The 25,227-nt window shown below is 38.2% G+C and overlaps 1 protein-coding gene and 1 long non-coding RNA gene across 7 annotated transcripts; both read right to left on the reverse strand.

The window, feature by feature from the left end:
- Positions 1-1,269: 1,269 nt before the first annotated feature.
- On the reverse strand, positions 1,270-2,177 carry LOC133725349 (ESCRT-related protein CHMP1B-like). The gene has a single exon (XM_062152573.1). The coding sequence runs from the start codon at positions 2,091-2,093 to the stop codon at positions 1,524-1,526; it is 570 nt and encodes a 189-aa protein (XP_062008557.1). The 5' UTR covers positions 2,094-2,177; the 3' UTR covers positions 1,270-1,523.
- An 8,653-nt stretch (positions 2,178-10,830) lies between these two features.
- Positions 10,831-13,919, reverse strand: LOC133725355 (uncharacterized). Of its 6 annotated transcripts, XR_009854381.1 has the most exons (6): positions 12,662-13,919; positions 12,319-12,395; positions 12,102-12,167; positions 11,429-11,498; positions 11,291-11,348; positions 10,831-11,010 (listed from the first exon to the last, which is right to left on the reverse strand). It is a non-coding gene; the product is annotated as an uncharacterized LOC133725355 (long non-coding RNA). The 6 variants fall into 6 exon arrangements; XR_009854379.1 differs by lacking the exon at positions 11,429-11,498; XR_009854377.1 differs by lacking the exon at positions 11,429-11,498 and having other exon boundaries at positions 11,291-11,428.
- Between the last annotated feature and the right edge of the window lie 11,308 nt (positions 13,920-25,227).

Below are 25,227 nucleotides of genomic sequence, written 5' to 3' on the forward strand. Positions count from 1 at the left end.
TAGCTTAAATGGTGAGGGTTGGATAGACTATACTAGGTTAGGAATATGATTTATTTCTAATGTAACCAAAAAAAGAGAATAAATATACGATTGGAGGGCAGCTCATCTGACAGGCGCTGCTCGAGCTTACTTGCCAAGATGGCGTGCGCTACTAGACGGGTGTATGATGATGTCCAGTGGGGTTTGGTGGTGTAACGCGTAGCGAGCGCGGTTTGGTAGTGTTTCTTTTCTTTTGAGAACGATGGTGAACTGGAAGAGCATTTTTGACGCGCGGGAAGTGGTGGCCTTTCAATATTTCCGATCATTCTTCCGTTTTGTGACTTTGTCTTTCGGAATCATAGTCTCAGTAGTCGGTACAATTAAGCTTAAAGGAAAGCAACCTCTATTTCCACTGTGGATGAAGGGAAAACAATGTTAATGGGGTTTGATGCCCCATGTGGAAAACTTTACCAAAAATTTCAGATCTTCGATTTTTTCAAAATAGTTCTCCAACTTCAGCTAAAAGAGTCGTCAGAGCTCCAAGGATCTCCAGAGGCTTGTTCAAAACACTAGCAATTATCAAACTTGCCCAAAGCAAAACATACATGATGCAGAGCTCAAAAGTATACAAAAGCATTTAGATCATCACCATTTAAACATGCATCCACCATCCCCAACTCGGATCAGATATTGAATGGTATATGCATCTTCAAATTTCAATCTCAACATGAATGGGTAATTCATGAATCAAACCAATCACCAGAGATGGAACACAAGAAACCACTCCCTTGGAAGACATGTTGATGCAAGTACGAACGCAAGATATTAATATGCAGGACCTGACAAAACTTTACTAGAAACCAAGTGACAAACAGCAGTCAATCAAGTAGTCATGAATCACCTGATTTCCTATCAAACATGAAACCCAGGTTTTAGAAATTGACCAACCCTATATACATCCCAGAAGAATTTTAGGCAAACTATCATCTCCCATCCCACACAAGGCGATCCATCTTTAAACACTGCGGTGTAAAATTACTTGCCATGCGCAGCACTTATTGGCTGCCTAGCTCACACTAACACAGATAAATACAATATCCACCTCCACCTCCACCTCCACCTCCACCATCATATTTCAAGTAGCACTTAAGATTTACAAGCAAATGGTGTTAGTCAAACCAGAGCAGCAAAATTTGCTGTACAGACACACATTACCAATTTACCAGTTCCACTCAGTCTCCAATAGAAAACAAACCCCACATACATTCACACAACTATTACACATTCTCGTATGTAAACATACCAAATACCATATCCAACTCAAACAAAAACATATCGATTCAAGCATCTGGTTAAAGAAAATGATTAAAGACACATATGCAGCAACACAGCCCACATAATCATGTCACCGCGAATTGATTCGACAATTATACACAAATATCAAGTTGTAAATGGTTCCAACACGAATCACAGCTCATAATTCTGCAAACCCATAAAAGCAGCATTATACATCAAATTCGCATCGCACCGATGACATTCCCTCATTAACCTCTAGCCTTGAGCTCCGCAAGCCTCCTGGAAAGATCATCCTCATCGACCTTATCGGCCTCCTTGGTGGGCACGGCATGGGCCGCCGGCTGGGGCAGGCCCACGGAGACCTCAAGCCCATAGTCATCGGCAACCTGTTGCATAAGACTGTTAACCTCACCTTCGGGAGTGGAAAGCGAGGTGGAGCCGGCCATGGAGCTCTCCATGAACTCGGCCTGGACCTCCATGTTGACGAACTGCTTCTCAAACGAGTCCATGGTCTCCGACATCTTCTGGAGGTTTCCGGTGTTGAGGGAGGACTCGAGGGATTTGACGATGTTGCCCATGGACTTGTTGATGGTGGACATCTTGGCCTGGGTGTCGAGGCGGAGGTAGTTCATTTGCTCGGTTCGCTTGCGGATGGCGTTCTCGGCGTAGATCCGGGCGCCGTCGACGTTGCCTTTCTCCATGGCCTTCTTGATCTTCAATTTCTCGGCTTTCTCTTCCTTCTTGCACTTTCGGGATTGGCGCTGGAGAGATTTGGAGGTGAATTTCAGCTCCATGATCTGGTTCATCAGCTTCTCCATTGTTGCCCATGGTGCTGGAATTTGGGGGATTTTTTATTTTCTAGGGTTTTTGAAATTTTGGATTTTGATCGGAGAAAGTTCAAACTATACAATTACATATAACCATTTTCTTTGCTGCTAGCAACCGCCAAATTTAGATGTGAAGCTTGAATGTTAACCACTGAGGAGTGATTATGTTAACCACCATTCATCATGTTATTGACCCAATGCGCGCACATTGATCTCTATGAGGCTTGAATAATTTTGTCTTTATTAAAACGTACAATTGTGGCCTGTATTCTGATAGCTCTTCAATACACCCTTCACATTTCGATATCAAGCCTGTAGACATTATATCATCACCTGATGTCTGCATCTCTCCTTGATTGATATAATCATTGGAGTTCGGATAATTTCCGTAAACCATTGCTCTTCACACGCTACTAGAATGTGGATTTAGGCAGCCACTTGGTAAATAAGTCGGTCATATTGTTCTCAGATCTAACTTGATTCACTTTGATCTTGAGGAGAGTTTATTGCTACTAATTCTAGAAGAATTTAGGTGATATATGCTTGGTGTTGTATCCCTTGATGTAATCTTGCTTCATTTGTTCAATGCAAGCAGCATTATCCTCATAAGTGCTCGTAGGTTTATCTGTGGTAAACTTCAAACCACTAGTACTTCAAATATGCCCAATTATGGATCTTAGCCATATATATTCACGAATTGCTTCATGAAGAGCTATAATCTCTACATGATTCGAAGAAGTAACGATAAATATCTGTTTAGTAGGTCTCCAAGATATCGCAGTGTTTCTCATGGTAAAGATATAACAAGTTTGGGAACTACCTTTGTACAGATAAAAGAGAAAATCGACATCAACAAAACTCATCAAAACATCACTCAAATTTTGATGGAGGGACGAAGAACGTCAGCCGGCGGTGGCAGCAGCTGCAGTTCTTCGATTGTGGGGTCCGATTCCACCATATCGGGTTTTTGGTTTTCTCTTTGCAGGGATAGAACATGCCCATATCTATCATATCTTTTGGGTATTGAAAGATAGTCTTTCCACCAGTCCAATGGCATTGTATTGGCGCTGAGTTATAACAAGTTCACCATGAATGAAATACCCGATCTTGTGCATTGTGTTAAGTACAATAGTGCGCCTATTGTATTTAGATAAGGCACTTCGACCTCTAACACTATGGGAATTGTGTATTCATTTTGAAAATGGCTTTAGGACGAAATATCTACCTATATTATGGTTGAGTCTGGTTCTTCTCTTGTGGTTAATTGGATTAAAGGGGAGTGGGATGATACCCATCCCCTCCATGGCATCATCACAGTTTGCAAAGCTCTTTGGTTCAGGGATTGTAATTGCACGATAATGCATATCTATCGAGAATGTAACAAGTTTGTAGATGGTTTAACACAGTTTGGACTAGGCCTCATCAAAAAGCCCGCGGATCAAATGGGCCGATGGAGGCCCGCAGGGCCAAAAGCCCGCCTTGGTAGGTAGAGGGCCGGCCCGTCAAAAAGCCTGCAAAAACCCGGCCCGGCCCGCCAAAATCCCGCTAGGCCCGGCCCGTAAAAGCCCATAAACTATTATATATATGTGTGTTATATATATATATATATTTATAAACACACACATATATATACAGATTTGCTCACCTAAGGGACAGTGTTAAGGGACTGTGAGGGACAAATGCATCTTAACCACATGTATTAAATATAAAAGTAGAAATTATAACTTAAAACTGTGCATTTATTTTCAGCCGTCAGATTCACTTGTCCCTCACAGTCCCTTAAAAACTGTCCCTTAGGTGAGCAGGCTTGCATATATATATATATGGGCTAAATACTGTTTAGTACCCTGTGGTATGAGACCAACATCGATTCAGTCCCTTGACTTTCAATTTCATCAAAAACACCCCCGCAATATCATCTTCTCATCCAATAGGTCCCTCCGTTGGGATTCTGTCAATTTCAGACGTTAACTCGCTGACGTGGCGTTGCAACTCAGCAAAAGTGGGGCCCACATGGAAGTCAAATTCCCAAAATGACCCTGGCCAATCAGATATGGAAAAATCTAAAATAAACTTCTGACTTTGAGGTTGGGGAGCCTCGAACCCACCCCAACACATATGAAAATAAAAACTTCAACCACCAGACTACTTGCAGAGTATTGTTATGTTGAAAACAAAAACAATATATATATCTGTATAATAGTTTAAACACACTTCATCGTCCTTCTCGTGTTTTGTTCTCTGGCTTGTGTTTGCAGGTTCTCTAAAAACTCAATCTTTTTTCACTTTTTCTCTCTCTGTAATCTCTGCCATATCCAATGGCCTCCTCATCATCACCTTCTCTTCTTCTTCTTCCTTCCACCAAACCCTACCAAAACCTCTCTTAATTATTGACCCATCATAATCTCTCCCTCTGTTTCTCTCTATCTCTCTGTAAATTCAAAATGGCGTCAACGCCGCCGCATCAATCACAGCGACCAAGCCGTACGAAACCTACCAATCAGTCCCTCAAATCTCAGCACCAGACCCGTCAGAGCAACCAATGGACCACCCACCTACCTTTACCCCCGCAACTGCCGCGCACGGAGCCCAAACCCGCCGCCGCTCCCAATCCAACCTCCTTTTCCTCTCTCTGCCCTCCGCCCAAGTCAGACCTCGTCACCACCTTCTCGGGCCGCCGCTCGACCCAATTCGTGTCCAAAGTGCAGATTGCAAAACCGGATTGTTCCACAGTGCAGATTGCAAAACCGGATCTTCAATGCTCTGCAGTGGTCCAATTTCTCTAGTGGCCATGATTGTTCCACACACGCTATCCTTTAACAAGAGTGGAGAAGTGGGTCTGAGGTGGAGAAGTGGGGTCTGATTACCAATCTGAGTCGGAGTCGTTTGGGAAATTGGGAGGGCGAGATCGGCGTCGGCGTTTAGGGATTTGAGGATCGGAGGCAGAGCAGACGAGGATGATTTGAGTGGCTTTGCAGACGAGGTCGCGCCAGACTGTCGGTGGGGAGCGGCGGAGGTGGGATGAGCGGCTGTCTGAGAGCCTGAGCAGAAACGAAGAAGAAGAGAAGAAAAGAAGGGGGAGAAGATCGCGAGGGTTAGGGAGTCAGAATAAGATATTAAAGAGCTAGGGTCATTTTGGGAATTTAACTTCCATGTGGGCCCCACTTTTGCTGAGTTGGAACGCCACGTCAACGAGTTAACGTCTGAAATTGACGGAATCCCGACGGAGGGACCTATTGGATGAGAAGATGATATTGCAGGGGTGTTTTTGATGAAATTGAAAGTCGAGGGACTGAATCGATGTTGGTCTCATACTACAGGGTACTAAACAGTATTTAGCCCTATATATATATATATATATATATATATATATATATACAGAAAGGTTCTGAAGAGGACGTCCGCAACCCAGAAAAAGTTCGGACGTCCCTCTTCTGGCATCGAGAAGGCGGCGATGGCTGCGCTGCGGTCGCAGGACGAACCCTCTGGACATCCCGGACCAGTTTGCAGTCGGGTGGACTCGTCAGCTACCACTTTTCAGTCGACCTTGATCGGACTACCACTTTGCAGGCGACCACGCTGCCCAGACCTCCGATCTCGATCTCTTTGGCATTCGTCTTCACTGCAAACTGGTCTGGGATGCCGTTGGCCTCGGTCAGGCAAGAGGCGCGCCGCAGTCGGAGCTTGATCGTGGAGAAATGCCGGACGTCCACACTTTTTCTGGATTGCGGATATCCTCTTCAGAACCTTTCTGTGTATATATATATATATATATATATATATATATATACAAACACACACACACACACATATATATGTGTGTTTATAAATATATATATATGTGTGTGTGTGTGTGTTTATATATATGTGTGTGGAAGTTCTCATACTTCTATATAGATTATGTGCATATATATATTCTACATATCATGACGATGGTTGACCAATTCGATCGGATTCGAAAATACAGTGAAATTGGCTAAATTTTTTACCACACTCATAATTTATTGTAATAATCTCATCCAACAGTCGGTTTTTCCATTTTCTTTGAATTGATAGGGGTTGCTCTTTGGAATATATGATATATAAATATAGGTTTATAAGAATAACTAATTTTGACCTAGTTGATCGAATTCGAAACGAGAACCAAATTGGCTAAATTTTTTACAACCACCATAAAACATTACAATCTCTCCATCGAGCGGTTGGTTTCTCTAAATTCATTTTCCACTTCATGGTTGCTTTATAATGAACCTCAACAATTTAAATGCAATATACAAATCATACAACTTAAGGAGGCAAATTGATATAGGCCAATGTTTTTGTAATTAAAATTGAAATTTTTATCTTATGTACACGCAAATCCATCGATGAGATATTTATAGACGTGATGTGAAAAAATAAGCACGTTTCGTTGTCGTCAAGACATCGGTCAACCAAGAAGACATACAAGTGACGACGGTTGACCAATTCGATCGGATTCGAAAATATGGTGAAATTGGCTAAATTTTTTACCACGCTCATAATTTATTGTAATAATCCCATCCAACGGTCAGTTTTTTCATTTTCTTTGAATTGATAGGGGTTGCTCTTTGGAGTGTATGATGTATAAATATAGGTTTATAAGAGTAACTAAGTTTGACCTATTTGATCGAATTCGAAACGAGAACCAAATTGGCTGGATTTTTTACAACCACCATAAAACATTACAACCTCTCTATCGAGCGGTTGGTTTCTCTAAATTTATTTTCCACTTCATGGTTGCTTTAGAGTGAACCTCAACAATTTAAATGCAATATATAAGTCATACAACTTTAGGAGACAAATTGGTATAGGTCAACATCTTTATAAATAAAATTGAAATTTTTATCTTATGTCCACGCATATCCATCGATGGAATATTTATAGAAGTGATGTAAAAAAATAAGCACGTTTCGCGGTTGTCACGCCATCGGTCAACCAAGAAGACATAGAAGTGACGACGGTTGACCAATTCGATCGGGTTCGAAAATATGGTGAAATTGGCTAAATTTTTTTACCACACTCATAATTTATTGTAATGATCACATCCAACGATTAGTTTTCTCATTTTCTTTGAATTGATAGAAGTTGCTCTTTTGGAGTGTATGATATATAAATATAGGTTTATAAAAAAATTAGTATCTTTAAAGATTTATTTGTAAATAAAGCCCGCAAGGCCCGCTTTATATGGACGGGCTTAGATCCTTCGATTTACAATAAAACCCGGCCCGGCCTGGCCCGTTATTATTTTAAAATGTAGTAAGGCCCGGCCCGTTGATGAGGCCTAGTTTGGACATACTTTGAATTTGGGACAACACTTTTTTGAGGAACCGCCTAAATATAATAAGGGAAGACTCAAAGAAGATGAAGAGGATCTACTGAGACCGAGACTTCTTCTTGTTTAGTTAGTTTTTTCGGGCTTTTAGCCCTCCTTGTAATAAAATAAAATAAAAGTACCTGATAAAAGAAGCACTCAAATAGACTGATTTGGATTTGAAAGCACGAACTAAAGTATCCTCGATATCTTTAATATTCTCTCAAAAGATCTATTTTTTAAAAGCACCTATATTAATTTTTGTTAAAGGAAAAACATGTTATGTGTCTTCGTCAATTCGTCAAAGTAACTGACGAAGAGGGAATTAGGGAATTAGCGGTTACAGCTCAATCATCCATTATTGTCATTATTGTAATTGCTATTACCATTGTAATCCTCACCCTATATAAAGGGTATCTAATGAAATGAGTAGATTAATTTTCTCATTTTACTTTTACACGTTATCAGCACGCTCAGAGTCAATAGCCAAGAAAAAAAAAAACCCTAAATTTTTTATTTCTTTTTCCCGTCGACACCAGAAGAAAAAAAAAAAAAAAAAACCAAGATCTGTCAAGCTGTGCCGCCGTTCTGACCCAGCCCACGTGTTGCAGCAGTCTTGTTCCCTGTGCGCCACACCAGCATCCGAGCGACGCAGCTTTCTCAGCCCACCAAATCAGCAGGCCCAGCAGAAGCCCAAAAACATCACTACGCACGCCTGCATCAACATGCGCGTTATTTTCTCGAAACCAAGTATGTTCTCCTTTATTTATTTAATTTCATACTCCGGTAAATTTAATTATTTACAATTAGAACTTTTGAGCATATATAGATAGATAATATTGATCCTTTTATCATGCCTTGTTATTTTATCTATGTTTTATTATTCGTAGAAATTTGAGCATGCTATATTATTGCTGTTATTATGTGTAGCATATATTTTGTTATATATTATTTATGAAATTTTATTTTTAATAATTGTTTTATTTAGCATGTTATATATAAATTGAGTTTTGCCCTGATAATGAAAATTCATGCGCATTATAAATACATAATTACCGTGATAAAATATTTTCACATAGCATCGAAAAAACGTGACCATTACGAATCTTGGTCTTGAAATCTAATTCATATCCTTAGAAAATAATTCACGTAGATGTCTTTATGACTGCGTAATTTATATATCTTCTCTCTTATTTATGTAGATGGCTGATCCAACTCGACCTGAATTTGACATTTTGGACTCAAGTCCTTCTGAGTACCATCGTTAGGTTTCTGATGTAGAAACCGCCTTTGTGGCAAAAGACTACACTGCCACCATCGAAACTCCCACCGACCCCAAAGACGATGGACTTTCTAACAAGGTGAAGCAAGTGCCTTAATGTTTCCAAGGCGACATTTTGATCCTAGCCTACGCTGGGTGTACCTTCAGTAAGACACCCAAAGAACTGTGGGATACCCTTAAGGGACGTTTTTGGAACATTCATGACACTTTACTCCTAGAACTGACCGTTCAGTGGAATGAAATCCGCTTGCTTGACTACAAAAGGGTCAATGACTTCAACAAGGACATGTTTCGCCTAAAGGCACGCCTCAATTTATGTGGAAATGAACTCACAGAAGATGATATGATTCAGAAGACTCTATCCACTTTTCCTACTTCAGCACTTATACTAGCGAACTAGTATAGGCTAGAGTATTAAAGAATCACAACCTTCAATAAGCTGATCAACCTACTGCAAGTGGCTGAAAGACATAATGATGTTCTTTTGAACAACAATGTCAGACCCGTTGGGACAAAGAAAATTCCCGAGGATAACTATTGCAAGGTGAAAGGTGGAAAGAACCCCAATGCAAATGGGGTTGGACGTGCTGATCCCTACCCACGTGGAAACAATGCACCACGTGGAAAAGGACATGGGGGTCGTCGTATGGGCCGTGGAGGCTGACTTGATACACATTTACGCAAGCGTATGTATCATTGTCAAGATAGGAAAATATTAGGCCCAAAGTTTATCGTACCACGGGGATTAGTGGCTAACCCACAATCTTTGGGTAATCGGAAATAAAGACACTTAGCAAACAAAGAAAAGAAAAAGAAAATGAATAAAAATATTAATCTAAGGCACCAAGCCTTAGCAATGCTCGGCTTTGATTTTCACCAAAGCCTAATAAAAACTAAGAGCCTAGTGATGAATATTTACAATGAGTTGGAGTTCAATATTTTGAGAGTTGATTTTAGATTAACAAAATGTAATGAAATGTAAAGCAATTAATAAAAATGCAAATAAATTAATAAAGGTGTAACCAAATAAATGGGAATGTCGGGTGTTAGGGAGGTTCCTTCACCCAAATTCTATGTGTTGGAAGCTAATATAATGTAGATGCAAATCTCCTATTTTGGCGGTAGTCGTATCCAAGGCGGTTCAAGGCTCAAAGACCGAAATTCTCTTTCATGGTATTCCTACTCCGGTTCAAGGGTCGTAGGGACTCACTTCACATAAATTAGAGCCGGTTCAAGGGTCTCTAATTCACATCAAGAGACGTAGAGATCGAGGAATTAGACTACTAAGCGACCCGCCCGCGCAATCACGCAATGGGTGTAAATCACCATGCTTATAACCCCTCGAATACGAAATTGAAGGTTTCTAGCTTAGGAATTAGAGGGGGTCAAGCCTCTAACTCCGTCCTAGACATGCTCAAAATACACACCCTAGAGTTGACTAGACCCCTAGACATGCATTTTAACCCAACAAAAATAGATATAAGCATCCATCATATGAAAATTGCATCATTACATTAAATTAAACATCTTTTACACAAAATTTGGGCTAGGGCACACAACCCTAACCCCCAACAAGGAAATTACTCACAACCCATAATTATGAACATCAAAGATACAAAATTCAAAGGAAAAAGAGTATAGAAGTGTAGGAGAAAACAAGAATAATCACAAATAGCTAAAAAGCTAGCATGACTAGTCTTGAATTATAACTCCCACAATTACCCAAGTCTCGAATCTTGTAGAGGTAGAGGCCTTTGATGAATCACTACTACAAAAAAAGCATTTTAGGACGTTCGAAAAACTTCTTCAAAAACTTTAGATGACACGCAAAAAAAACGTCATCTATCAAGGAGTCATTGTAAATCGCTTACGAGGACGTCCGAAAAACGTCATCTAATGTTTATAAGGACGCTAGAAAAACGTCATCTAATGTCTTTAAGGACACTAAAAAAGCGTCCTCTAATGTCTTTAAGGACATTAGAAGAGCGTCCTCTAATGTATATTAGGACGCTTTTCAAGTGTCGTTAAATCTGAGAAAATGGTCATCTAATGTATATTAGGACACTAAAAAAACGTCCTTATATCTATTATAGAACACACAAAAAAAAATGTCCTTGAAAGGAAAAAAAGACATTTACATAAAAATCATCTTTACAATCCCAAAACAAATGCTATTACTCATTACAATATACTTGACTACAAGCACATTGTAGCAACTAATTCCTAGTTATACATTCTAATCTTATGTAATCTATTCATAGCATGAAGCAACGTACTAATTCAAATGCCTACACCTGCAACGAAAAAAAATAAACATCAATACACTGGACAACCTACAACAAGAACACAACATACAAATGTACATAGCTTTATGTAAAGAAAACAAATAGCACAACATTCATTAAGTAATGTACAGGGGAACCCTGCACCTACAGTAGGACTTCCATGATCAGATAGCACTGGAAGTTTAGAACCACCTAAATGTAGTTTATCTATAAAACTGAAAAAGTTACCAAAAAGATCAAATAACAAACTCAAATCATTGTACAAAAAGACAGTTGTAGTAGTAGTTACCTAGAGGAGCATCATGCGCGTGGAACATGTAAATAGACTGATGACAAAGAGGAAACACCTGAAGAAACTCAAGCTGGTACTTAGCATGTCTTTTTAGTTTTTGATACTCATGAAGCTAAAATTGATGGGTAGAAGTACCTATATTACAATAGTTTCAGAAAAGCAACGATATGACTAAAGCAGAAAATTCAATCTTCAATCACAAGACCTATACCAGAAAATCAACAATATTGTTGTAGATAGTTGTCCAATCTTGTCAAAATTGCAGTTTATCAATTAACAGAGAAGAAATATATGTTTTACCACTCAATTTGACTAAGAAGAGAACTTATATTACTGCATTTTCTTTAGGGGTAGACGAAATCAAATTCCCACACGTATATAAATGAATTTGAATCACACACAGTTGGAGACAGTAAGCACCTATAACATAATTATTAGTGAAAGAATGTACAACATCAGTTGTTTGGAAACACAAGCAAGAGTTAGAACGTAATAAGTAGAGGGCATGGCACCATAAACCTTCTAGCCTTTTCATAGAAAGTCCTCAATTGCATAAATAACATACCACAGTATTATTGATTCCATTTTCTAAGATATAAACTTATTTGAAACTCCGCCCACATATCACCTATACCATAATAACTAAGATAGATTTTCTTAAGGCAAATCATGCACTTTTGGCAGAGGCTAAAGAAAGAAGCAAAACAAAGTTCCATCTGGAACTATGTGATTTGCCCCTATAAAGCAGTCATATTTTGAAATGTAATCTGTATGATCCCAAACTTAGGACATAGGCAAAAGTAATTACCGTATATAATCCCGGTAGTTAATGTACTTTACTGGCTTTTTGAACTTTCTTTTGCTAGTCCTCAACCTGATATAAAAAGTTTTACATTAGTGCAAGTGAGCAATATAACACTACTATTAATCGATTAAATTACAAAACGTAGTACAGAGCAAGCAACAAATACATCAATGAAAAGCATATCTGTATCAAATAGTGGAAAAACAACAATTCCGGATACCTCTACAGATCTTCCCATCTTTGCACCATCTTTGCAGGGCAAACCAAGTCTCCATCCATTATTATATAGGTTACAATCTGAAAAAAAGAAACATATTGTATCCGTTACTCTAACAATAAGGCTACAAGCTACCATCATGAAGCAAGAAACAAAAATTTCAAAACAGAACCGAGTTAGAAGGTTGTGCTACCAACAATATTATAGATAAAAAAATAAAATAAAAAATAAACAAATCAAAATAAAACCAAGCACCTAAAATAAAACCATAGACAAGCAAAAACTGCAACACAATAAACCTATATGTAATGTACAATTACACGATGATATAGTTAATTACACTAACCTGGTGACACAATGTGAAGCTTCAATCCTGATGTCAAGATTACTATTTTCTTTGTCAATTTTCATCATTGCCGCCTGGCCGTGGTAGTTTATTCTGTAACCATATGGTCTGCACACTAATTCATGCATCAGTCAGCATTTGGAAAATGAGTGTTGCAGCTTCGATTCAGAAACCTAAGCTAATATATGAACATGAAAACATAGTAACAGTAAAACACTATCAATCAAGAGAGGGAAATCTAGCATTCCAGATCCTCGAACCCAAATTAAGGGATCACGAACTCCAGAAATATCATCAATTTTTATACAACTTAAGTAACAATAAAAAAGACTTTGAGTTTTAGCAGCATCTTATAACTTAATTCTGATGTATAACAGTAAGTTTTCTTTGATTTTGTAGACTAAGGTTCATTAGAATCATTACCAACAGTTCCCCTCGTTGGTCCTTGTTTTAAATGTTGACTCTTTAGCAACTTTAGCATCGACTGATCCTTGGTATGAAATTAAGAGAACTAGAATATGGGGGAAATATTCTGACATTACAAAAGATACGATGATTAGGGTAATGGATGCGATATTTCGGTTTGAAAAAGTAGATCTGTAATATATTTATTGCATAAATCAAGTCAGTCTTGCTACTAATATGTTCAAAGATTTAAACCCTAGAAGCACGGAATTGAAATTAAAGCAAGATTAGAAGATAAACCTGGTTGAAATCATTCTTAGAGGTAGAACACGAGAATGCCCAAGGGGTAGAGAGAGAGTTCTGATAATGAAAGTTCCAGAGAAGTACGTGACTCATCCTTACCAGAGAAGTGTTAATCGAAGACGAAGAAGAGAAAACGACTGCCAAATAGAGATCCATGAAGGTTATCGATATGGGTTCTCAGTGATAGCTGCGGCTGTGAGTCTGCGAGGGAGAGATGAAAGCTGGGAGGAGAGAGCATCAGGGTTAAGTCAAAGTTTCGTAGGGTATCGAATGGAAATGACCTGCCCGGTTTTTAGACAAATGAAAAATTTAGAACCTGGGCGTCGTTAAAAAGTTATAAGGACATCTTTTTAAAAATGTGTCCTTGTAATTTTGAACCACGTGTCCCCAAAGCTAGTTTCTGTAGTAGTGAATCCTTGAAGCTTTGGGTGAGTAATCCTTCAAATCTCAAAATAAAATAGAAAGAAAAGAGGAAAAATGGAGGAGGAGAATAGGAAAGAGAGCAGCCCAAACCAGTTTTGGTGCGGCGCTGCGTTCTAGTCTGTATCCCCCCTTCTCTCATAAATGTATAGCAGATATATATCACCATATGAGGCTGAGATCGATTGGCCAAAGTAAAGGGAGTAGGGTTGCCACGTGTCAGTATGGGAGTGGACAAGAAGAAAGGAAGAAATGGTTTGGGCACGTGATGGCAGCAGACTTCTCAATTGAAACCAAAGCTTAATTAAGTGTAAAGCTTAATTAAACTAAGGTCTAAGAGCAACTCCAACAGATTCCCTATATTTTGATTTTTCTCTACTTTAAGGAAAAATAAGTCTCTTTTGCTCCAACAGATTCCCTATAACTATCTCTATTTTAGGGAAAGTGAGGAAAGAGAAAACCAAATTCCCTATATTTACAGCAAACTCTAAAATTTTATGGAAGAATATGAAGATTTTAGAGATTGTTGTAAAATAGGGAATCTGTTGGAGTTGGAAAAGAAAAAGAGGCTAAAGCTTTGATTTTTGTTTCCCTATAATACATAAATTATAGGGAAGCTGTTGGAGTTGCTCTAATGCCGCATGTTAATGGCTGGAGGTATTAAATAATCAAGCTAATGATCAATTAATACAACCTTTTCTTTATTTTCTGTAATTTTCTTCTTCTTCTTTTCTATTTTTCTTTCTTCTCCATTTCCACAATCTCGAATATTTCCATATATATTATCAAGGAACTAGTCGGGTTTCGCTCTCAAACTTGCATTGATCATGGTTGACCGTGTCGACAATTTCGTCTTTTTGTCAGTAATTTCAATTAGCTCCATTTTCGCACGATTTCATCCGAAATCCACACTCCGCGTATTCACTACACAATAAATAAAAATAAATTAATTACATAAATAATTGACATGAAGATTAGCTTAATTCTAGTATTTTAGATATAATTACACGTATATAAATGCGTGTAATCACACCCCCACACTTGAACTTTGCTTGTCCCCAAGCAAACTAAATGAAACATAATCTGAAAATCTAATAACTCACAAACACCTATGCTCAAACATAAAGAAAGTGCGGTGTTAGCCTTTCCAACCATAACCCTCGGAGAACTAATTATGTATATGACCATGAAGTTGATGCAAGCACAACTTAAGATTTTTGAATGTGTGAGGCAATTAAGATGCACATGTGAGAAATGCTCAAGTATATGCATGTGTTGACCATGTGTCAAATCAATCCACCATAATCAAATAGGCATATAGAATACCTGATATAACCCACTAAACTCACATAGGTTCACTAAATATTACAGCTCAAGTGTTTAGGGGCTATATGTGTTTCACTCAAAAGCAATTTCACAACACGCGCCGCTATATGCTTGCTCTTCGATCTCATCTCCGCTAGGTAGCTCACAACATTCAAGATCAATAGGTCTTTTATTTGGTTGTAATGGGGCTAAGGGCGAGTGGCTATAAGAAATTAAGGATAAGGAAATACAAAGTCCATAGAAATCGATGAAGCAACTCTCTCTTGTAGAGATTTAAGACTTTTGCTTTCGAATGCTAAGTCACTCACTCTAATCCCAATGTACAACTCACACTATACTACGTAATACTTTTTTTTTTTCTTCACACAACTTTTTTTTTTTCTTCTACTTTTCTTTTTCTATTTTTTTTTTTCAATTTTCACAAATTTTTTTTTTTTTTTTTGAGAACTTTCTTTTCTATACAGAATCACTCACCCCCACACTTATTCTTTTGTAACCTCACACTTTTGACTTTTCTTTCTTTTGAAGTACTCAAACATAAAGTCATTCTCTCGAATCGCTTCACCAACTACCATGGAATGGTAGGATAAAAATGTATAGGCTAGGTAGGAATTTGTGGTGCAAATGAACAAAAAGGCTAAATATAAACAGGCTCAAAGTGGCAATCTAGTGGTAAATATTTTTGGACACATGCTTCTTTGGCCATGGTGGTATTAAACCTAACATGCCATAGAAAGTCCTCCATTAAACCCATGGTCTTTGACACCTCCAACACACTCCACGACTGCCCATAGATTACCCTCCAAAGATGAAATGAAGTGCAAAGAAGTCCAACCAACCCAAGTGAACAAAACTAGTGAGTGCAGAAAACTTCCAGCAATGACCTTTCTGTCTTTTAATGCTCATATCTCAAAATTAGAAAGTGATAAGTAAGTGAAACCACTTGAAATGGAAAGTAGACTTAGAGAGCTTTCTATCCATATAAAGTGAGCCACCTATCTCCAACTGAGATGAAAACCAAAGCTGGTCAAAATTGCCGATCTGTCATAAAGACTTCTGCTGACCCTCAGTCACCAAAACTGCAATAAGTCAGGCTCCAGAGGTGCAAAGAGAGTGAGACCAACTGAAAATAAAAGTAGACTCATCGAGATACCTTCTATTAAAATTTCACTGGAAAATCAATTCTGAGTCAAAAATCGTTGGCCTCCAAACTCACTGTTGTGTTATGCAGTTTCTGCTGTGCCCTGTTTCTGACCTCTGTCACTTGAACACTATATCAGAAGCTAGGAAGGTTAAAATTAAAAACTGTTTTACCAGCATATAGAGGACATGTGAAGATACATCTCTGAAAAATTGTAGCTCCAAATAACTTAATATGTAGAGGGTGTAGCTTCTCAAAGTCACTCTACAGTAGTTGTCTCTGTTCTGACCTTCATGCATTGATCATTAAATAACTAGAGCTCCAGTGACTGAAAATGGCTCAAATTTTGGCAAAAGACAATAGACATATAGCAGAATAGTTCGAGAAAATTTTAGCTCAAAATAGCATGTAGAATGGAAGCTATAGTCACCCAAAGTCAACTGAAATTTCTGGACAGAAACTGCTCACTGCCACACTCATTCTCCTTCACATTTCCAACTCCGGACACCTCCATAAATGACCAAAAAAACTTTATTCACTACAAAAAGAAACTACTAAAGAAGAAATAATACCAATGATGTGCTAGAGTTGCCTCCCTAGCGAGCGCTTTGTTTAAGGACTTCATTGCCGGTCCATAGATTGTAATCCTTGTCAAGGTGGATACTTCTCAAGTGCGACCACCCTATTATTTGGGGCTAAGGAACTCTTTGACGTGTCATAAAGGCAAAACCAAGAGCTACATAAGAATACTCCAATTGGTGGCCAAAAGTGTAGCTTCTTAATCTTCCTCTTCTTCTCAATTTTTCTTCTATGAATCAATCTCCTTGCCTTCTCATTCTCAAGTGATGTAGAAATGATGCTCATAGGAACAATAGGTGGTAGAAGCTTTTGAGAGTGATGGGAAAGGGTGAGTGCAAGTGCTCCATTTTCTTTCCAATCCATCACCTCATTGTAGAAACATTGACCACTTAATGGTGGATTGGGAGGTAAAAGTACCTTGATTCCAATCCTCTCATTAAGAATGTAAGTGCTCAATGTCCTACTCTCCACCTTGGGAAGCTCATGATGGATCACTTTGGATGTGGGAGGAGAGAAAGTCCTTGGCTCTTCAATTTCTTCATCATCACAAAGTATTGAAAGACTTTCTTCCTCTAGGGGAATATCGACCTCAATGAACAAGGGATTATGGTGTATGACTTGAAGCTCCGCATCCTCCTCGATGAACAAGGGATTATGGTGTATTACTTCAAATTCCGCATCCTCCTCACTAGACAAGTCATCCTCCTCTTCGGAATCATCTTCAAGTATCTCCCCTCCATTAGGAAGCTTAGATTTCCAATATTGCACACATTTCTCCGAAGTGTAGTCTCTCACCCCACTTGCATTGAAACTTTCATAACCAATCTCACTTTCTTGTACATCAACATCACTATAATCATCTTCAATTTGCATAAACGACTCTTGCTCAAGATGCTTGACATGTACTTCTTCTCTCAAAATAGGCTCCACTTGGTCAAAAAAAGATTCATGCTCATAAATGGTGAAGGGTGGCTCTTGTGCAAGACTAGCTTCAAGTCGCTCATTCGAATGTATAAGCATTTCTTGAGAAGCTTGCAATCGAGCTTGGGACGCTTGCAATTGAGCTAGCAATTCTTCAAGAGAAGGCTTCCTAGACTCATACACTTGCTCATGAGGATATGCTTCGAGAACCATGGTCTCTTGTGAAATCCTAGCTTGAGAGGCATGTAAAAGATCTCGGGAGGCTTGCAATTGAGCTAGTAGTCCTTCAACGATTTCCTTCCTAGGTTTATAAGCTTCATCTTGTGAATATGCATTGGGTATAAATGTCTCTTGATACATGCCCATCTTGTACTCACACTCTTGCATAAAATCCGAGCACTCAAATCTCAAAGAGCACTCAAAAGGTGAATGCCACGGAGAATTACACAAAGTACAAGTTTCATTGTAAGAGGATATAGAACCCACTGCATAAGAATTCCACTCTTGATAACCTCCACCATAGAAGTTTTCTTGCTCATATCCCCTCGGATCTTCCCATCCATAGCTCCATTGATCCATAACTCAATATGATAAGAAATAAGCACCTATGAGTTCCCAAACGTAAGATTAGTAACCAAAAAAAAATTAGAAAATATAAAATTGGAGTTATAGCAAACAAAATATAACAACCAATTTTTTTTTTCCGTCAAAATAAAGAAACAAAAATATGCTAATGTGACCTAAAGAACCGATTCACCAAGGGATTAAGGCTATTAAACCCTAATCCCCGGAAACGGCGCCATTGACTTGATATACATTTACGCAAGCGTACGTATCATTGTCAAGATAGGGAAATATTATGCCCAAAGTTTATCGTACCACGGGGATTAGTGGCTAACCCACAATCCTTGGGTAATCGGAAATAAAGACACTTAGCAAACAAAGAAAAGAAAAAGAAAAAGAATAAAAATATTAATCTAAGGTAGCAAGTCTTAGCAATGCTCGGCTTTGATTTTCACCAAAGCCTAATCAAAACTAAGAGCCTAGTGATGAATATTTACAATGAGTTGGAGTTCAATATTTTGAGAGTTGATTTTAGATTAACAAAATGTAATGAAATGTAAAGCAATTAATAAAAATGCAAATAAATTAATAAAGGTGTAACCAAATAAATGGGAATGTCGGGTGTTAGGAAGGTTCCTTCACCCAAATTCTATGTGTTGGAAGCTAATATAATGTAGATGCAAATCTCTTATTTTGGCGGTAGTCGTATCCAAGGCGGTTCAAGGCTCAATGACCGAAATTCCCTTTCATGGTATTCCTACTCCTGTTCAAGGGTCGTAGGGACTCACTTAACATGAATTAGAGTCGGTTCAAGGGTCTCTAATTCACATCAAGAGGCGTAGAGATCGAGGAATTAGACTACTAAGCGACCCGCCCACGCAATCACGCAACGAGTGTAAATCACCATGCTAATTATAACCCCTCGAATACGAAATTGAAGGTTTCTAGCTTAGGAATTAGAGGGTGTCAAGCCTCTAACTCCGTCCTAGACATGCTCAAAATACACACCCTAGAGTTGACTAGACCCCTAGACATGCATTTTAACCCAACAAAAATATATATAAGTATCCATCATATGAAAATTGCATCATTACATTAAATTAAACATCTTTTACACAAAATTTGGGCTAGGGCACACAACCCTAACCCCCAACAAGGAAATTACTCACAACCCATAATTATGAACATCAAAGATACAAAATTCAAAGGGAAAAGAGTATAGAAGTGTAGGAGAAAACAAGAATAATCACAAATAGCTAAAAAGCTAGCATGACTAGTCTTGAATTATAACTCCCACAATTACCCAAGTCTCGAATCTTGTAGAGGTAGAGGCCTTTGATGAATCCTTGAAGCTTTGGGTGAATAATCCTTCAAATCTCAAAATAAAATAGAAAGAAAAGAGGAAAAATGATGGAGGAGAATAGGAAAGAGAGCAGCCCAAAGGGCTGCCCAGTTTTGGTGCGGCGCTGCGTTCTAGTCTGTATCCCCCCTTCTCTCATAAATATATATCACCATATGAGGCTGAGATCGATTGGCCAAAGTAAAGGGAGTAGGGTTGCCACGTGTCAGTATGGGAGTGGACAAGAAGAAAGGAAGAAATGGTTTGGGCACGTGATGGCAGCAGACTTCTCAATTGAAACCAAAGCTTAATTAAGTGTAAAGCTTAATTAAGCTAAGGTCTAATGCTGCATGTTAATGGCTGGAGGTATTAAATAATCAAGCTAATGATCAATTAATACAACCTTTTCTTTATTTTCTGTAATTTTCTTCTTCTTCTTTTCTATTTTTCTTTCTTCTCCACTTCCACAATCTCGAATATTTCCATATATATTGTCAAGGAACTAGTTGGGTTTCGCTCTCAAACTTGCATTGACCATGGTTGACTGTGTCGACAATTTCGTCTTTTTGTCAGTAATTTCAATTAGCTCCATTTTCGCACGATTTCATCCGAAATCCACACTCCGCGTATTCACTACACAATAAATAAAAATAGATTAATTACATAAATAATTGACATGAAGATTAGCTTAATTCTAGTATTTTAGATATAATTACACGTATATAAATGCGTGTAATCAGAGGCCCTCCCAATGTTTGATGCAGAGATGGTGGTGCTGGCCCTAGTGGTCATGGAAACAATGTGCAAAAGGCACCAAGAACCCTTCAGTCAAAAAGGAAAGAGTTGGCAATGAACTATGCTATAAGTGTGGAGTTATTGGGCATTGGTACAAGAACTGCCAAGCAAGCAACAGAGTAGCAGCCACTTACAAGAGGTATAGGGAGTCTAAAGAACAAGAGGCTCACTATATGGAAGAAGGAGGCCATGACTCAGACGTCAACCTCACAATTGCAGACTGCAATGGCAACAAGGAACTTGCTCAGTCAATGGATGCTCCAGATTATGACTGATCTGCTTTATTTATTTTATTTTTCAAAGACACTTGTGAAGGCTAATGCCTCATTGTTTTTTAATTAGACTATTGCTTAGTCTTAAAGTTTATTTAAATAATGGTTTGATGAATTAGATTTCTGAACAAGACCTTGATTTGATTATCGTTGGCTTATTAATAAATTTCAGATTTTCTTCTGAAGCATTGAATTTCTTCGATTTTATTTACTACACATATATACATGGTTCGAAATAGCACTATAAAGATGTAAAGCAATACATCTAGAAAAATCAAGAAAAATGATTAGAATGAAAAGATTATCCTTCTATCTAAATCGAAATACTCTAAAGAATATGAGATATATTTTTCGAATTATTTAATAATACCTCCCATTTACTTGTAGGAATGAATCGAGGAGAACTTGAGTGCTTAGTTGATAGTGGGATACCCACACCATATTAAGGAATAGGCAATTATTCATTGAATTAATAGCCTATAATTCCTCTACGACTACGATGATTGGATCATCACAAGTAATAAAAGGGCGAGGAACTGCCAAATTTTTGCTGCCTAACGGCACAATGTTTAAAGTCACAGACACTCTGTATGCACCAAGAGCTAATCGAACCCTGTTAAGTTTCATAGATATTCGTGCCAATGGTTATCATATAGAAACCTACTGTGAGAATGGAACCGAATATCTTTATATTATCTCTAATGAATGTGGAAGGAAACTCATTTTAGAGAAACTAATGAGTCAATCTAGTGGACTGTACCTCACCACTATTCGGATCATTGAATCCTATGCTGTCACCAACAATGAAATGTGGGACACTGACTCATACAGGCCTTGGCATGACCGCCTAGGCCACCCTGGTCGTGACATGATGATCTGTATTTTAAAAAACTCACAAGGACATCACTTCTTTTGAGTGAAAAATATAATGGGACAAAAATCCGCCACACTACAAGGTGTTGGTCCTAGTACTGCTCAAATGCAGCCATTGCCTTCTGAAGTACCAGAAGCACTACCTCCCTCCCATTATGCCTCATTGACTATTTCAAAGGCACATCACTCATTTTGCAAAGCCTGCTCTTTAGCAAAAACAGGATCGAGACCTTCCTATGCTTAAAGATACAAAACAAAACATTCCATTCTTACAAAGGATACAAGGAGATATCTGTGGACCTATCCATGCAAAATGTGGACTATTTAAATACTTTATGGTTTTGGTGGATGCTTCGACACGCTGGTCACATGTCGCATTACTGTCCACAAGAAATACTGCATTTGCAAAGCTCCTAGCACAAATTATACGTTTAAGGGCTCACCACCCTGATCACCCTATCAAGTCTATAAGGCTTGATAACGCTGGAGAGTTTAGATCAAAAACATTTGATGATTATTGCATGTTTATTGGGATCCATGTAGAGCATCCTGTACCCCATGTGCATACACAAAATGGTCTCGCAGAAGCCACCATCAAAAGGCTACAGATGGTGGCTAGGGCACTGGTTATGCGCACCAACCTGCCTATATCTGCCTGGGGTTATGCAATATTGCACGCAGCTTTAGACCCACTGCTAGCCAACCATTTTCTGCGTACCAGTTGGTAACTGGATATGAGCCTGACATTTCACACTTACACATTTTTGGTTGCGCAGTATATGTGCCTAGTGTGCCCTCACAGCGCACCAAAATGGGTCCTCAGAGACGATTAGGTATTTATGTTGGATACGAATCTCCAACAATTATCCCCTATTTGGAATCCTTGCCAGGCGATCTCTTTACCGCTAGATTTGCGGATTGTCACTTTGATGAGACAGTCTTCCCGTCGTTAGGGGGAGATAAGAAAAAGGATTTTCCAAGGGTACGACAGGAATTTTCGTGGTTTGTCCCCACTCTGTCTCATTTTGATCCCCGCACTTCACAATGTGAAAGTGAAGTGAAAAGAATAATCGATCTTAAGAACATAGCAGATTCGATGCCTGATGCATTTACTGATATCACAAAAGTGACGATATCACACTACACCACAAAGTTAATCAGACGACAGTTCCTGAACTGTCGTCTGAGTGAAAAATGTGCTATCGTCTAGTAGCCTGTGGTCTGATTGACTTCGCTCAGACGACAGTTCAAAACTATTGTCTGTGTTACATTCAGACGACATATATAAGCTCATAACTGTCGTCTGAAAATTACCAGACTATTTTAATTTGGATAAACTATTGTCTGTTAGACATTCAGACAACAGTTCATTTATTTGATGTTGAGAAACATTATATTACCTCAACACTTTTAAGAGAACGATGTTGTGTATAATGAATCTTAGACGACACTGTTAGGATACCTTTGTTGTCTGAAATGAATCTCAGACGACACTGTTGGGATACCTCTGTTGTCTGAAATGAATCTCAGACGACAATGCCTCATTTTTCTCAGTTGTACCAGATGCATTAACCATAACAGTGCCAAAATGGAATATGTCATCTAACTCAATACTCAGACGACATATTGAGTTGCATTTTATGAATCTCATTCAACAGTTTATTGTTATATCTGATGAGTGAAATGAATCTCAAACGACATTGATTTTGTTATATCTGTTGTGTGAATAAAGTTCAGACAACATGAGTTTTGTTATATATGTTGTTTGAATGCATGTTCAGACAACATGACTTATTTGCTGCTTTAAATGTGTTGTCTGAGTGAATCTCAGACAATAGACAATTGACCTATATTTGATGTCTAAATTGGCTTTCACAATTGGTTGCAAATATGAAATTCCATGTCCAAAACACATATATCCAAAATACCACATTGTCATAGATTACTGCCATCTGTTTCATACATTGTCATGTCCAACTTTGGAACCAAAGTGCAAATTCATATTCGGATCAACCACAATCGAAACCAAAAGCAACCTTAATATAGCAAGTCTATCATATATCAAGGTTACCAAAATAAGTTCCTAAACCCAAGTACTAACTAGCTAGATGCGATACTGCTTACATATATGTTTTAACAACAAATTTTGCCCACTCTGTTCTGATTGCATCAATATGGTGCTGCGTATATGATGCCTTCCCTCTTCTCTTCCACTGAAACAAATTGGTTTGCACTTAGTATTCAGAAAACTATCCAACAAACTTTCAAGTTAAAAGAGTGCCTTCTGAAGCTGAAGAAAAACTCCTTTTCCTACTCATGTCCTTGAATTAGCAAAGCTAGGAGCACTGCAAAAGCCACTACATATTGTTTAGGGAAATCAGATAGAGAAAAAAAAAATGCCAAAGAACCAACTATCTACTCACCAAAACATAAACTCTAACACTAAAAATTTTCAAACAGCAAAACTGAGAAGTATCAAATCTACACAGAAAACAGAAATCCATACCAAAATACCTTTCTAGGCCAGCTACACATATTTACCTCCTTATGATCATAAATAGAAGCACCAAACTTATTATTAAGGCTAATAGGTTTCAGAATGTATACCACATCAACTGGAGACCCAGTAGATACTGCAAAGAAACCAGCACCCAGACCAGTTAGGAGATGACTGAAATTATTTTCAGCCAAACCTGGAATTTTTAAAACTATCTGCATAAGTATGAAGAAAACAGGGCCAACGTAGACAAAATTGAACATCCCAAATTCATTTGCACCACCCAAAACTGCATGCACCGAAATTCAAAACCAATCAACCAAATAAATAAGATCCCAGTAACCAATCAACCAATCAACCTTTGAGAGATTTGAATGATCTATCTTTCAGATCCCAGTAATTTCAATGCATCAGGTCGGTCTACTTGAAAAACCTCGCCCAATGGAATTCATATTGTAAATACTGAATCATAAGCAAGTCATGTTGTAAATACTGAACACCGATTCTTATTAAAAAAATAATAAGACATTCAAAGATAACAACTATTATTGAACAACAGGTAAGGCTGGATTGAATTTGAACTATTGAACAACAGATAACAACTGGACTACATAACAGGAAAATAACAAACCAAGCTAGAAAGAAAACTACCTGTATTTGAAGTATTAATTTAACCCAGTAGCATTCACCATCAAGCCATCCTTCTCCATAGGATTGCTTTCTGCTCATGCTAGTAGGTGTGCTTATCAATGTCACTGCCATTACAAAGCTCATCCTGCAAATATTGGTGGTTTCAAAACCATTCTTTCTTTATTTAATTAGAAGTAAGAACAATAATGATGACACCCAAGATTTCTCCATCAGGAAGGGATCCCTATCTGTGAAAGGATAACACTCTGAAAGAACATAACGTTAACATGAGTATAAATTTGATAACACAAGAACTCAAACAGAACGTTATGGGAAGATTAAGTATATAAACATGTCCATATTTATTTTGCTGAATAATAGCGATTGGTCTCAAATTAGAGAACTCATCCTATCTCAAGAAACCAGCAACTTTAACATGTCAAGTTGAATCAAACACATGACTAACAAAAATACACAAGCAAAATATATGATTTCATACCA

The sequence above is a fragment of the Rosa rugosa genome, chromosome 1 (assembly GCF_958449725.1).
Source record: "Rosa rugosa chromosome 1, drRosRugo1.1, whole genome shotgun sequence".
NCBI lineage: Eukaryota > Viridiplantae > Streptophyta > Magnoliopsida > Rosales > Rosaceae > Rosa > Rosa rugosa.

Bases quoted from the DNA above. Each gene is read 5' to 3' on its own strand.
- LOC133725349 (XM_062152573.1), bottom strand. From the start codon at position 2,093: ATGGAGAAGCTGATGAACCAGATCATGGAGCTGAAATTCACCTCCAAA.